At 37.7% G+C, this 14646-nt stretch overlaps 1 protein-coding gene across 4 annotated transcripts in view; it reads left to right on the forward strand.

Annotated features, from left to right (window-relative positions):
• Positions 1-14646, forward strand: part of STK3 (serine/threonine kinase 3) — a 208760-nt gene that overhangs the window by 11383 nt on the left and 182731 nt on the right. For all 4 annotated transcript variants that reach the window (XM_006099988.2, XM_014465437.2, XM_023763619.1 and 1 more), the window contains exons 2-3: positions 9236-9316; positions 12747-12875. In XM_006099988.2, coding sequence (XP_006100050.1) covers positions 9236-9316; positions 12747-12875 — 210 coding nt within the window. The remainder of the gene's footprint in view (positions 1-9235; positions 9317-12746; positions 12876-14646) is intronic.

Genomic DNA, 14646 nt, shown 5'->3' on the forward strand with positions numbered 1-14646 from the left:
TCATGCCATTAAATTATACAATTGAAAATAGTTAAAATATCAAGTGTTATGTCTTTTATAACTGGGCTGTTTCTTATCTAGGGCTAATTTGCATTTTGGTGTTTGCAGACCTGACAGAAAGAGCTGTCACTCCTGACTAGTTTCAGAGCTGCAGTCCCCTAAATTTGCACTTTCTTTTCCTGTCATTTTACACAAATGATTTCATCTACTTTGTAGAGAAGGTTGAAATTCTGTGATCGGTAGAAAGAAAAACTACCTTATGTACTTTCATCTTAATTTTCTTTGATTATTGTTCCTACATAATTTTTGCTTCTATCACAGAAGGGGAATTTCTTCTCTTTCCCTCAACTTTCATCTGATCTTTGAACATGTCCCTTCTCATACTTTTTATGACTTTACTCCTATAATTACATTTTTGTCCCCTAATTCTAGAATCTTTAAAATCTGTTTTAAGTGTTCATTTTGTCTCAGCCTTCCAACTCAGGTCTTGCCTATATAATGAAACTGATTTTAGGTTGCAGGTTATCAGTCATTGCTTGGAAAGATCAGAAACCTTTTCTCTGAACTTATCTCCCTCATATCTCTGTTTCTTGAAGCTTTCTCTTTCTCATTTTTCTATTGCTTCTGTTTTTCTATCTTAGGTGCTCTTCTTCCCAATTCATAATTGATAAGACATTACGTTTTCTCTTTCTCCTCGTTTTTTTTTTAATGTGGTTATTTCTTTGGTGAGTTTAACCACGGCTTCAACTTTGATTGAAATGACCCACAAATACACACTTTTGGAATCTTTGTACTCAGTCTTATTCAGTACCCACTAAATAACATTTGATTACTTTGGTATCTCCTCAAAGGCAGTATGTTAAAAATGGAATCTTGACCTTCCATCTACCGTATACTAATTAGTGGTGCCACTGTTTTTCCAGTTTGCATTGGGTGTGTGTCTTCCTTCTGCTTTGTTTCCTATATTAGTTACTCTGTTACTTAGGTCCTTTAAGGCCACAAAGACGAGGGGTACACAGATCCCTTCAGTAATAGAATTTTATTGTGGGGTACTCAGGAAGTGTGCATGGGGTGGCATGGTAAATGCCTTAGTCAGCGGCTAGTGCCCTTTGAGCTTCAGTGTCTCTTATATAGGCCTACCTCAGAGATATTGCAGGTTCGGTTCCAGACCACCACAATAGAGTGGGTATTGCAGTGCAGCGATTTGTATCCTTTTTGCTGGTGAAGGATCTTGCCTTCACCTTGTAAAAAGCACACCTTGAAGTGTATCTAGTAGATTGCTTGTCTCCATTTTGTTTAGTTATATTCCTGGAGTTTTGCTGTTTTTTGTTTGTTTGTTTTTTCATTTGGGACATGTTTGTCTTCTCATTTTGGCAGCCCAGCCCCCCTGTGTTTGTTTCTATGTATTAGGTAGAACTGCTACGTCTCCGGGCTTGGTAGAGTGGCCTTATGAAGTAGGTGTCCAGTAGGTTCCAGTGGCACAGCCTCCCCGATCACCTGAGCTGGGCACTTCAGGTGTGGCCCTGCCCCCTCCCCCAAAACCCTGTGTGGGCTGTTGCTCTACTACCATGGAGAAACAGCTGTGCAGGGGCCGACCCCTCAGAGCAGGATGTACTTCAGCAGGGTTCTGGTGCCTTCTGAGTCCGCCCCTTGAGTGTGTCCCTGGTGGAGGAGATTGGGTGTGCTTTGACATGGTCTGAAACTGTCTACTGGTGTGTGCTGGTTCTGGGATCTTCTGGGAGGTGCTGGCCAAGGTCAGCTGCAATTTGTGCCCTTCCCAGGGCCACCCAGCATGAGCTACAAAGCAATCTGCAGGTGGCTGTTACTTGTACTGGGCTTGGAGATGCCCAGGAGAGACCAAGCTATGAACCAAGGCTGGCTGCCACTAGTGCTGGGCCTGGGGCCATGTAGTGAGAAGTATGGGGCATGCCAAGGCCAAAAATAATGACGTAATGTGGGATTAATAGCACATATGGAAGTAAAACACAGGACAAAACAGCACAAAGGAATTGTGAGACCTCTAAATTTATCCCCCCAACCCGCCACCCCAAGATTTTTTTGGCTCTTGAGATTCCACATCAATTTCAGGATTTTCCCTCCTATTCTGCAAAAAAATAAAAATAAATGCCATTGGGATGTTGATAAAGATTGCATTGAATCTGTATGTTGCTTTGAGTAGTATGAACATTTAAATAACATTGTCTTCCAACCAATCCATGAGCATAGGATATCTTTCCACTTATTTTTATCTTCTTTGGTTTCTTTTTAAGCAGTGTTTTATAGTTTTAGTATATGTCTTTCATTTCCTTGGTTAAATTTTTACCCCTAGTACTTTATCCTTTCTTTATACCATAATGAATGGGATTTATTTTTTAAATTTCATTTTAGTATTGGTCATTGTAAATGTATACAAGTGCAGCAGATTTTTGTATATTGATTTTGTATCCTGCAACTTTGCTGAAATTTATTAGTTACAACAGTTTTTTTTTTTCTTTTCGGGAATCATTATTGTTTTCTACAGATGAAATAATGTTATCTGTGAACAGAGGTAATTTTACTTTTTTACATTTCTTCTTTGTCTTTTATTTCTGTTACTTGTCTTATTGCTTTAGAGTATGTACTATGTTGAATAGTAGTGGGTATCCTTTCCTTGTTTCCGATCTTAGAGGAAAAGCTTTCAGTCTTTTACCATTATGTATGTTGTGAGCTTTTCATTATATTGAGGTAATTTCCTTCTATTTTTAGTGTGTTGAGTGTTTTTATCATAGAAGGGTGTGGGCCTTTGTCAAATGCTTTTTCTGCATCACTTGAGATAACTATGTGGTTAATGATTGATTTTCATGTGTTGGACCAGTCTTACATTCCAGGTATAGATTTCATTTGGTCACAGTGTATAATCCTTTTAATGTGCTATTGGATTTTGTTTGCTAGCATTATATTGAGGATTTTTTGCATCAGTGTTTATTAGGGATATTGGTCTATATTTTTTATGTTGTGGTTTTGATAGCAAAGTAATGCTGCAATTTGTGCCCTTACAGAATGAGTTTAGAGCTGTTTCCTCCTCTTCAATTCTTTGGCAGAGTTTGAGGGATATTGTTGTTAATTCTTCCTTTAAATGTTAAGTAGAATTCTCCATTAATGCCATTTAATATTAGGCTTTTCTTTGTTGAGAGATTTTTGATTACTCCTTAAATCTCTTCACTGGTTATGGGTCTGTTCAGATTTTTTATTTCTTCACTGTTCAGTCTTGGCAGTTTATATGTTTCTAAGAATATATCCATTTCTTTTATGTTACCTGATTTGTTTGTGTATAATTATTCATAGTACTCTCTTATAATCATTTTTATTTCTGTGACATCAGTTTTAATATCTCCTCTTTCATTCTAATTTTAGTTAGTTGACTATTTTTTTGTTAGTGTAGCTAAGGGTTTGTCAGTTTGGTTGGTCTTCTAAGAAAGCCAACTCGTCGTTTTCTGTTTTAGTCTGTTTGGGCTGCTATAACAAAATACCACAGATTGGGTGTAAACAATAGAAATTTATTTCTCACAGTTCTGGAATCTTAGAAGTCTAAGATTAAGGTGTCAGGATGGTCACATTCAGATGAAAGCCCTCTTCCTGGTTCATAGCTGACAATTCTAAGTGTTTCTCTGGAGCCAATTTTATGAGGGCTCTACTCCATGACTTAAACACCCTCCACATCCCTAATATCATAATCTTTGGGGGTTTGGATTTCAACATACACATTTTGGGAGGATACAGATATTCATAACATAGCAGATTTGTTGATATTTTTTCTATTGTTTTTCTAGTCTACTTTATGTATTTGTGCCTAATCTTTATTATTTCTTTCCTCTGTTAACGTTGGGTTTAGTTTGTTTTTCTAGTCTCTTGAGTTGTGAAGTTAGATTGTTGCTTTATTATCTTTACTTTTTAAATGTAAGGGTTTACTGCTCTAAACTTACCTCTTAGTACTGCTTTTGCTACATCCCATATGTTTTGATATATTGTGTTTTCATTTTCATTTGTGTCCAGGTATTTTCTTAATTGCCTTGTGATTTCTTTTTTTGACCTCTGGTTGTTTAAGAGCGTATTATATAATTTCCACATATTTGTGTGTGTTTTTCTTTCTGCTGTTGATTCCTAGTTATATTCCATTATGATTGGAGAAGATATTTTGTATGATTTCAATCTTCTGAAAATTATAAGACTTTTGTGGGGGCCTAACATGCAGTATCTTCTAGAGAATATTCCATATGCACATGAGAAGAGTGTATATTGAGTGGAAGAAAAGTTTTTTTTTCTTTATTTATCTACTAGAGGCCCGGTGCATGGGATTCGTGCACTCAGGGGGTCCCTCAGCCTGGCCTGTGCTCTCTCTCAGTTCAGGAGCCCTTGGGGGGATGTCTGACTGATGGCTTAGGCCTGCTCCCTGCCTAAGCTGTCAGTCGGACATCCTTAGCACTACTGCGGAGGCGAGAGAGGCTCCCACCACCGCTGCTGCACTCACCAGCCATGAGCGGTGAGCCCAGCTTCTGGCTGAGCAGCACTCCCCCTGTGGGAGCACACTGACTACCAGGGGGCAGCTCCTGCGTTGAGCTTCAGTGCGTGTCATAGCAACTGGTTGTTCCGCTGTTCAGTTGATTTGTGTATTACTGTTTTATTATATAGGATTTTTTTTCCCCGTGACTACTTAGTAGTCTCTCTTTCCTACTGGTGTTCAGCAGTTTGATTGTAATATATCTTTGTGTGTGTGTGTGTGTGTGTGTGTGTGTGTGTGTGTATTTTTTTTTTAGATTTGTTGAGTTTCCAGTGTCTGTAGGAAAATGTTTGGCCATTATCTCCCTCCTTCTCTCTTTATACTTATCAGCCTATCTGACTGTCTGTCTGTCTATTTATAGTGGGGCCTTGATTTACGAGTTTAATTCGTTTCGTGACGGAGCTCGTAACTCAAATTACTCGTATGTCAAATCAGTTGTGAAAGAGTGAGACACGTGATTCTGGGCTGATGTTGTGGCATTCACTGTGACGTTCGCTGCGCCAACTAGCGGTGGGGTATCTGAAGCTGGCTTGTAACCCGAATTTTAGCTCGCAACTCAAAGCAAAAAATCGGCCGAGAGACGGCTCGTATCTCGAAAAACTCATTAGCCGGGACACTCGTAAGTCAAGGCCCCACTGTATTTATCTATCTATCCATATATGTATTGTTTTATCTATCATCTATCTATCTATCTGTCTATCTATATCTATATCTTTAATTTTCATGTGGGGCTCAGGCTTTCTTTTAAACTTTTTTCTCAAGTTATTCATCTTTTTTGCTGCATTGTGTAATCTTCTCAAATCCTATTGCAGTAAAAATTTCATTTAAGATACTTTATTTTATCATCTCTAAAATTTTGATTTACTTTTTCCTTTCTTCCATTTTCTTTATATCTGTGAGTACATGGGATATATTCATAATTGCTTTTTATAATAGTCGACCCTAAGCAACACAGGTTTGAATTGTGTAAGTCCACTTATATGCAAATTTTTTTTCACTCTGTGTATAAGTGCACTTGTGCATTTCAAACCCCTATTGTTCAAGGGTCAATGTATCTTTAATAAGAAGTTGGGAATCTGTATATGTGGAGGTCTGACTTAAGTTATTTGCAGATTTTCAACTATGTGGTGTTTGGTGATCTTAAACCTCACATTATTCAAGGGTCAACTATTTTTCTGTTAATTCCACCATTTCTGTGTCCTTTTTTAATTGACTAATTTTTCTCCTCTTTATGAGTCACTAGAGTCCTGGTGCACAAAATTTGTGCACAGGTAGGGTCCCTAGGCCTGGCCAGTGATCAGCGCCGATCTGTGGGGCGACTGACGGGGTGATTGGAGGGCCACCGCTGGCACCGGCCTTGGCCAGCCTGGCACCACCCGCTCACTGGCCCTGCCCCCCCACTGCCGCCGTCAGTTACCTCCCTCTACAGGGCAACCGGTGGGGCAATTGGGGGGCCCCCACTGGCACCTACCTTGGCTGGCCTGGAGCCTGCAGGCTGGGGGCAGTTTCTGCATTGAGTGTCTGACCCCTAGTGGTCAGTGCACGTCATAGCGACCAGTAGTTCCACCAGTCATTCTGCCATTTGGTCGATTTGCATATTAGGCTTTTATTATATAGGATAGTTCCTGATTTCAAATATGTTTAGTAATTTTTGATTGAATTCTTGAAATTGTAAGTTTTACACTGTTGAATACTGGATTTTGTTTTAGTTTAAGAAGTTACAGACTTTTTCTGGTAGGCAGTTTTCTTTGAATAGGCTCAATGTTTTGAGGCTTGTTTTTAAGTTCCTTTTGGGAGAATCAAGAGTAGCCTCTATATTTTGGTAATACTGTCTCCTTTCTAAAATATGGCCATTCTGGTATTGCTATTGAATGACATTTGTCTTTGTAAGAGTTCTCTCAGCTTTTGTTGGTGGGAAGGATTCTCAGCCTTGTGTGATCTCTGGGAGGAGTTGTTTTAGAGTTCCCTGGTTATTGTTTTCCCTTAGGAAATTGATTTTGCTGAGCTTTGTAGAGTGTTTTTTTGTAAGCATGTGTAGATTGGCGTTAGTCAAGGAAACTCCTGGGTTGCTGGACCTCTTTGCATAGTTCTCTTCTTGAAGTTATTTAGTAATACAAATTTATTTCTTGCCACTCCACAATCCCATCTCTTGTTTCTTCAATTTAGCAAAAATGCTGGGCTCCATTTGGATTCCTTTTTCCCTGTGCTTCAGTCTGCCCAAACTTGTTGATCCTAAAGCCTTGATGATAATGAGGCTGATCTCTTGCCCTTTTCTCAGGGATCTTAGTTCTGAAATGCCTTATATCTAATGTCTGAAAATAGTTGTTTCCTATATTTGTTGAGTTTCCTAGTTGTTTACAACAGACAGATAATTCTGTATCCTGTTACTTTTTTGTGTTCAGAAGTGGAAATTCTGTAATTGACACTTTTGAATTTTTTTTGTTTGAACTTTCAAAAGCTTTGAACATGGTCAGGCACTACCTTCTTGTCCTACATGACCTCATTTCTTAAATATTGATGTTTTTCTAGGAGCTGTTTTCTCCCTGACCCTAATTTCTTTTTAGACATTTTCTTGATGATTTTATCCCTTCTCATGTCTTCAGGCCTCATCTATGTTCTGATGGTACAAAAAATGATATTTTCAACTCAGATCTCTTTTGGGTTTCAAATATACTCTTGCTTACTGGAAATCTACATTTGGAAGAGTTGATTTAAACCCATAATATTCCCCCTCCAAACTGTTTTCTACTGGTGTTCTTAGCTTAACTGACATTAAACCAAAGGCTTAAGACATGTCTCAACTCCTCTCTTTCCCTCATCACCCCATATTTAACCCAAACCACTAACCGTTGATTATGCCTCTTTAATATCTTGGATAGCTTATCAATTCTTATTATTAGGATTATATTGTGTGCATCCATATATCGATATATCGATTAAGCTTCTAACTAGTTTCCCTTTTCTACTGTTGCTCACTGTATGTCCTTCTCTGCATTACAGGGGAAGTGATCATTTTAAAATAGAGTTCCTTAACATGGTTTACAAGGCTTTTTTTTAAACCTGACTCTGCTTCTTCTACATGCTCGTCATTTTTACTTGATTCATGTTGACTTATTTCTGGTTCTTCATACATGAAGCTTCATTCATACTGCATTATGTTTGGTTTGTCATACATACTGTGCATAATCTCTCTGATCTCTTTGTTTCCAGATACCTGCACATGCCATCTTTGTGGATGATGTTTTTAAAAAAGCAAAAACAAAACAAAAGAAAAAAACAAAAAGACATTTCAGTATGGCAAACAGTCAAATAGATCATAAAACTAAAAAGTCATAAGTGAAATCAAAATACAAATGACATTTTTATTATCCTTTCAGAATAAAAGCTAGATTAAAAAAATATAAGTGAAAATAAGTGCAACCTAACCAAAAACCCAGTAGAAAAATGAGCAAAGAACATGACTAGATGGTTTAGTTTCATGACTATATTAGAAGATGCTCACCTTCACTCATAATAAGAGAAATGCAAATTAAGTCTACTCTTGAGTTACAAGTTTTCACCTAACATTGCCTAAAATCCACTCTTGGTGAAACTGTGGGAAAAGAAACTTTCTCATATATTACTTATAGGAGAATAAATTGGTACAAGTACCCTGGAGGGCAATTTGCTAATATCATAATAGATAAAAATAATATAATGTAATCAATAATTTTAATAATTACCACATTATATTGTAATTTATATACTATATATAATTACATATAACAGGTATTATAGTGATTTTGTTAATTACATATATATTATTACGTATATATTATGACATGATTATACTTATATATACTTATTTATTAATACATATACTTCCGTATTTGTGTATGTATATGTGTGTGTGTTTGCATAATCTCTTGACCTCAGTTTCATTTCTGGGAATTTATCCTATAGAATACTAATATATATGTGAATTGATTTATGCATAAGCTTATTTATCACAGTGTTGTTTATAATAGCAAAAGGGAACCAGAGTGTTCATAAATAAGGAATTGGCGAGTAAGAGATGCTATATCTTTGCAATAAAGTGGGATGTAGATGCCGAAACCGGTTTGGCTCAGTGGATGGAGCGTCGGCTTGCGGACTGAAAGGTCCCAGGTTCGATTCCGGTCAAGGGCATGTACCTGGGTTGCGGGCACATCCCCAGTAGGAGATGTGCAGGAGGCAGCTGATCGATGTTTCTCTCTCATCGATGTTTCTGGCTCTCTATCTCTCTCCCTTCCTCTCTGTAAAAAATCAATAAAATATATTTAAAAAAAAAAGTGGGATGTAGATGTAGGGAAAAAAAGAATGAGGATGCTTTCTACGTACTTTTTAGAGATCTTCAACATGAGTTACGTGTTGTTACGTGAAAACAGCAAGGTGCACAACAGTATGGATAAAAAAGAACGTGTGTAAAATGCTGTGTTGAAAATGGGGAGAAATAAAAACATATTCATTTTGTATAAAAGTTTCACAAGAAGCTAAGTAAAAGTGGTTATTCTTTGAGATGTTTCTGGACAGAGAAGAACAGGGGTTGGAAGGAGACTACTTATTGTATACTTTTTTATATTTGAGTTTTGAACCATCTGAATGTATTGCCTCTTTAAAATAAAATTAAAAATTTTATTGAAGATCTTAAATATTTTCTTCTCGTCTTTTTGTCATCAGTAAGCTGAAAAAGCTGAGTGAAGACAGTTTGACTAAGCAGCCTGAGGAAGTTTTTGATGTATTAGAGAAACTTGGGGAAGGGTAAGTACAAAAAGTATGAAAATACCATTTACTTTTGTATGTGTGTGTGTTTGCATAGTCTCTTGACCTCACAGTTTCATTTATAAACAATTATAAAGATGCTATATAATATTAATTTTTCTATTTGCTTGAATAGGATAGTAATAGTATGGAAGGAACATACCTCAGCGTAATAAAGGCCATATATGACAAGCCCACAGTTAACATCATATCAGTGAAAAGCTGAAAGATTTTCTTATAAGATCAGGAATAAGACATGTATGGCCATTCTGGCTACTTTCATTCAACATAGTACTGGAAGTCCTAGACAGAGCAGTTAGGCAAGAAAAAAGAAATATAAAGCATCCAGATCAGAAAGGAAGAAGTAAAATTGTCTTTGTTCACAGATGACATAATATTAAATAGAGATTCCACAAAAAAACTGTTAGAATTAAGTGAATTTAGTAAAGTTGCCAGATACAAATTAAAATACAAAAAGTTGCCCTAACTGGTTTGGCTCAGTGGATAGAGCGTCGGCCTGCAGACTGAAGGGTCCCGGGTTCGATTCCGGTCAAGGGCATGTACCTTGGTTGCGGGCACATCCCCAGTGGGGGGTGTGCAGGAGGCAGCTGATCGATGTTTCTCTCTCATCAGTGTTTCTGATTCTCTATCCCTCTCCCTTCCTCTCTGTAAAAATCAATAAAATATATTAAAAAAAAACAACAAAAAGTTGCATTTTTATAATAACAGCTATCAGAAAGAGAAATTAAGAAAACAATACCATTTACAATTGCATCAAAAAGAATAAAATAACTAGAAATTAATTTAATCAAGATGGTGAAAAATCTGCACATTGGAAACATTGATGAAAAAAGTTAAGAACACACAGATAAATGGAAAAATATTCTGTGCTCATTGATTGAGAGAATTAATATGTTAAAATGTCCATTCTACACAAAGCAATCTAGATTCAGTACAATCTCTATCAATATTCCAATGGCATTTTTTACAGAAATAGAACAAAGAATTCTAAAATTTAGATGGAACTATAAAAGATTACTAAAAGTTGAAACAATCTTGGAAAAAAAGAACAGAGTTGGAGGCATCATTTGCTTTCATTTCAAATTATATTATAAAGCTATAGTAATCAAAACAGTATGACATTGGTATAAGAACAGACACATAGAATAGAGAGCCTAGAAATAAACCCATGCATGTGTAGTCAGTTAATTTATGACAGAGGAGCCAAGAATATACAACCAGGAAAGGATAGTCTCTTTAATAAATGCTGTTTAGAAAACCAGACAGCTACATGGAAAAGACTGATACTGGAGCCCTATTTTGCACCATACACAAAAATTAACTCAAAATGGATTAAAGACTTGAATGTAAGATCTGAAACGACAAAACTCCTAGAAGAAAAGAGGAGGTAAATAAGCTTCTTGACATCTGTCTTGGCAATGAACTTTTGGATTTGCTACCAAAATACAAAGACAACAAGAGGAAAAATAAACAAGTGGGACTTTATTCCAAGCAGCTCTGCATAGCAAAGGAAACCATCAATAAAATGAAAAGTCAACTTGTGGAATGGGAAAAAATATTTGTAAGTCATATATCTGAGAAGGGGTTAATATCCAAAGGACATAAAGAACTCATGCAACTCAATAGGAAAAACCAAACATTCCAGTTAAAAAATGGGCAGAGGATCTGAATAGACACTTCTCCAAAGAGGACATACAGAAGGCAAATAGATATATGAAAAGATGCTCAACATCACTAATTGTCAGAAAAATACAAATGAAAACCATAATGAGGTATCACCTCACATATGTCAGAATGGCTACCATCAATAAATCCATAAATCACAAGTGTTGGCCAGGATGTGGAGGAAAGGGAGCCCTTATGCACTGTTGGTGGAATGCAGATTGGTGCAGCCACTATTGAAAACGGAATGGAGTTTCCTCAAAAGATTAAAAATGGGCCTGCCTTACTACCCATTGATTCCACTACTGGGAATTTATCTGAAGAAACCCAAAACACTAATTCGAAAGAATACATATACCCCAATGATCATTGCAGTGTTATTTACAGTAGCCAAGATTTGGAAGCAGCCCAAGTGCCCATTAGTAGATGAGTGGATAAAAAAGCTGTGGTCCATTTACACAATGGAATACGACTTGGCCATAATAAAAAGGAAATCTTGCCTTTTGTTACAGCATGGAAGGATCTGGAAATTATGCTAAGTGAAATAAGCCAGTCAGAGAAAGACAAATACCATATGATTTTATTTATATGTGGAATTTAATGAACAAGATAAACTTACGAACAAAACAGAAACAGACTCATAGATACAGAGAACAGACTGACAGCTGTGAGTATGTGGTCTTCTTCTTGAGGAGATGATAGTAAAAGGAGCATTTGAGGATGCTTTGGATCTATGACTTAGGAGGGAACATATTCCCTGCTTCTCTAACTTTGGTATCATGTAGTCCCCAACTGAGGGGTTCAGTTGCCCTTAAGCAGTCTGAACAGGCATGGAACTTTTTTATTTTGGGGATAATTTTGCTTTAGGTGAGATTAACCTTTGCTCCTAACATGAGACTTTGGCGGTTTTTATTCTGTATTTCATTCTTTTTCTTTTTAAAAATAGTTTGCTGATTTTTAGAGAGAGAGGAGGGAGAGGAATAGAGATAAACATTAATGTGAAAGCGCAATATTGATTGGCTATTTTCTGCATACCTCCTACCTTAAAAATAGAGCCTGCAACCCTGGCATGTGCCCTTGACTGGGAATCAAACCAGCAACCTTTTGGTACATAGGACAGCACCCAACCAACTGAGCCACACTGGCCAGGGCCACATTTCATTTTTTTTGGTTTTGTTTTGTTAATCCTCACCTGAGAATATTTTTTCCATTGCTTTTCCAAGAGAGTGGGAGGGAGGGAAGGAGAGGGAGAGAGAGAGTGAGAGAGAGAAACATTGATGTAAGACACATTGGTTGCCTCCCACATGCACCCCGATGAGGGGCGGGGAGCAAACCTGCAACCCACTTATGTGCCCTTGGCTGGGAATCAAACCCGCGACCCTATGGTGCATGGGCCAACACTCTAACCACTGAGCAACACAGGCCAGGGCTATTTATTATTTTAATTTCCATTTTTATCTTCTTAATGCTGCATTTATTTGAGTTGATAAGATGTAAGTCTATTTCATTCATAAGAAAAACAATAAATCTTTATATATTAACTTGATGTTTTTAAGAGATTTTAAGTCAATAATTGAAGCATTAAAGCTAAAGTGTAACTATAACTAGCTTTTCTTATTTGTTTGATTTGTCATAATTAAATCATGCTTTAAACTAGGAAAGACTACATTAACAAACTGTAGACTCTTTTTCTCTAATAGCTATGATGTTTGAAAGGAAAAAAAATAAATGTCTTGGTTTCTTTTAGGTCTTATGGAAGTGTATTTAAAGCAATACATAAGGAATCTGGTCAAGTTGTGGCAATTAAACAAGTACCTGTTGAGTCAGATCTTCAAGAAATAATCAAAGAAATTTCCATAATGCAGCAATGTGACAGGTATGAAGAGCTTTAATTTTTTTGTTTTCCTTCATTTTGATGATTTTTGCTAATAATGTATAATAAAACTAGAGGCCTGGTGCACGAAAATCATGCACTGGGCGGGGGGGGGGGGGGGGCTGTCCCCTCAGCACAGCCTGCACCCTCTTGCAGTCCGGGAGCCCTCGAGGGATGTTCGACTGATGGCTTAGGCACGCTCCCCCTGGAACATCCTTAGTGCTGCCTTGGAGGCGGAAGAGGCTCCTGCCACTGCTGCTGCACTTGCCAGCTGTGAGCCTGGCTTCTGGCTGAGCGGTGCTCCCCCTGTGGGAGCGCACTGACCACCAGGGGGCAGCTCCTGCGTTGAGTGTTTGCCCCCTGGTGGTCAGTGCACATCATAGCTACCGGTCATTCCTTCATTCAGTTGATTTGCATATTAGCCTTTTATTAATATAGGATATGTTGTTTGGTCATCTGTTTAGTTTTCTGACTTCCCATTGGAAGTGAGACTAAAATCCTTGTCTTTAGGACTTACAGCTCTTAAACAGAAATTATGTTATAAAGCAACAGGTGGTGGTAGAAAATACTCAGTTTTCCCATTTTCAGGGTGAATTTATGGGTGAAAATTATTTTTTTATGTTAAGGGGGGTCATTTAACAGTCTTTTTTATATTACTCTTTTTGCTGATTAAAAACAGTCTTATGTAACTCTAATACATTCAACAAACATTTGCTGAGCATCCCCAGTGGGCCAGGTACTGTGCCAGGATCTAGGACAGCGGTTCTCAACCTGTGGGTCGCGACCCCTTTGGTGGTCGAACGACCCTTTCACAGGGGTCGCCTAAGACCATCCTGCATATCAGATATTTACATTACGATTCATAACAGTAGCAACATTACAGTTATGAAGTAGCAACGAAAATAATTTTATGGTTGGGTTGCAACATGAGGAACTGTATTTAAAGGGCCAGAAGGTTGAGAACCACTGATCTAGGAATACCAAGAGAACTAAGACACTGTTTTTCTTTTTGAGGAGCTGGCTAGTAATCTAGTTGAGAAGACACATAGTTAAAATAAATAGCTATAATAAAGCTGACTCACTATACCGACTGGTGCGGGAGGTGATGTGAGAACAAGGAGGCAGGGCACTTACCTTAGCCAGGAGTCAGAAGTCTGGGATGCTGAGGAAGAGTTAAACTGGTGAAGAAATGCAGGGATGCGAGAGAGTATAGAGAATTACAGGTAGGAGAAAAACAGCTCACTGGTATGTGCTATTCTGACAAGGTTTGAATTACTGGAAAGTATGAGACTGAGATTTGTGTGATCTGAGTTTGTAAGTAAATGTAGCTGATCATGAAGGGGCTTAGTACGCCTATTAAATAACCTGAGGATGCCGAGTGTATAAATGATGACTGTATTTAGCCTATAGTTACTTAATCAAAGTAATAAAATTTATTATTTTCCCTTTACAAAAGGTCTAGAGGTAGGGCTGGTATAGCAGCAACAGTGTAATAACTGTCTTAGGCTTCTTTTCTTATACTGTGCTATTCTCAGCATGTGGCCTTTGCTTGCATGCTTATTGTCTCATGGTTATAAGAGGGCTGCTCCAGCTCCAGCCTTATGTCTGTATACCAAGCAGGAGGGAGAAGGGAAGAAGCAGGAAAGGGCTTTCCCAGAACCCCCTAGCTAAAGTTTTATTTATTAGAATTGGCACACAGTGACTTAGAACCAGTGACTTAGGGGAGTCTGGACACATTGTCAGCCCTGGTCAAAACAGGGTGCTTATTAGTAAG

The sequence above is a fragment of the Myotis lucifugus genome, unplaced genomic scaffold, assembly GCF_000147115.1.
Source record: "Myotis lucifugus unplaced genomic scaffold, Myoluc2.0 scaffold_294, whole genome shotgun sequence".
Lineage (NCBI taxonomy): Eukaryota > Metazoa > Chordata > Mammalia > Chiroptera > Vespertilionidae > Myotis > Myotis lucifugus.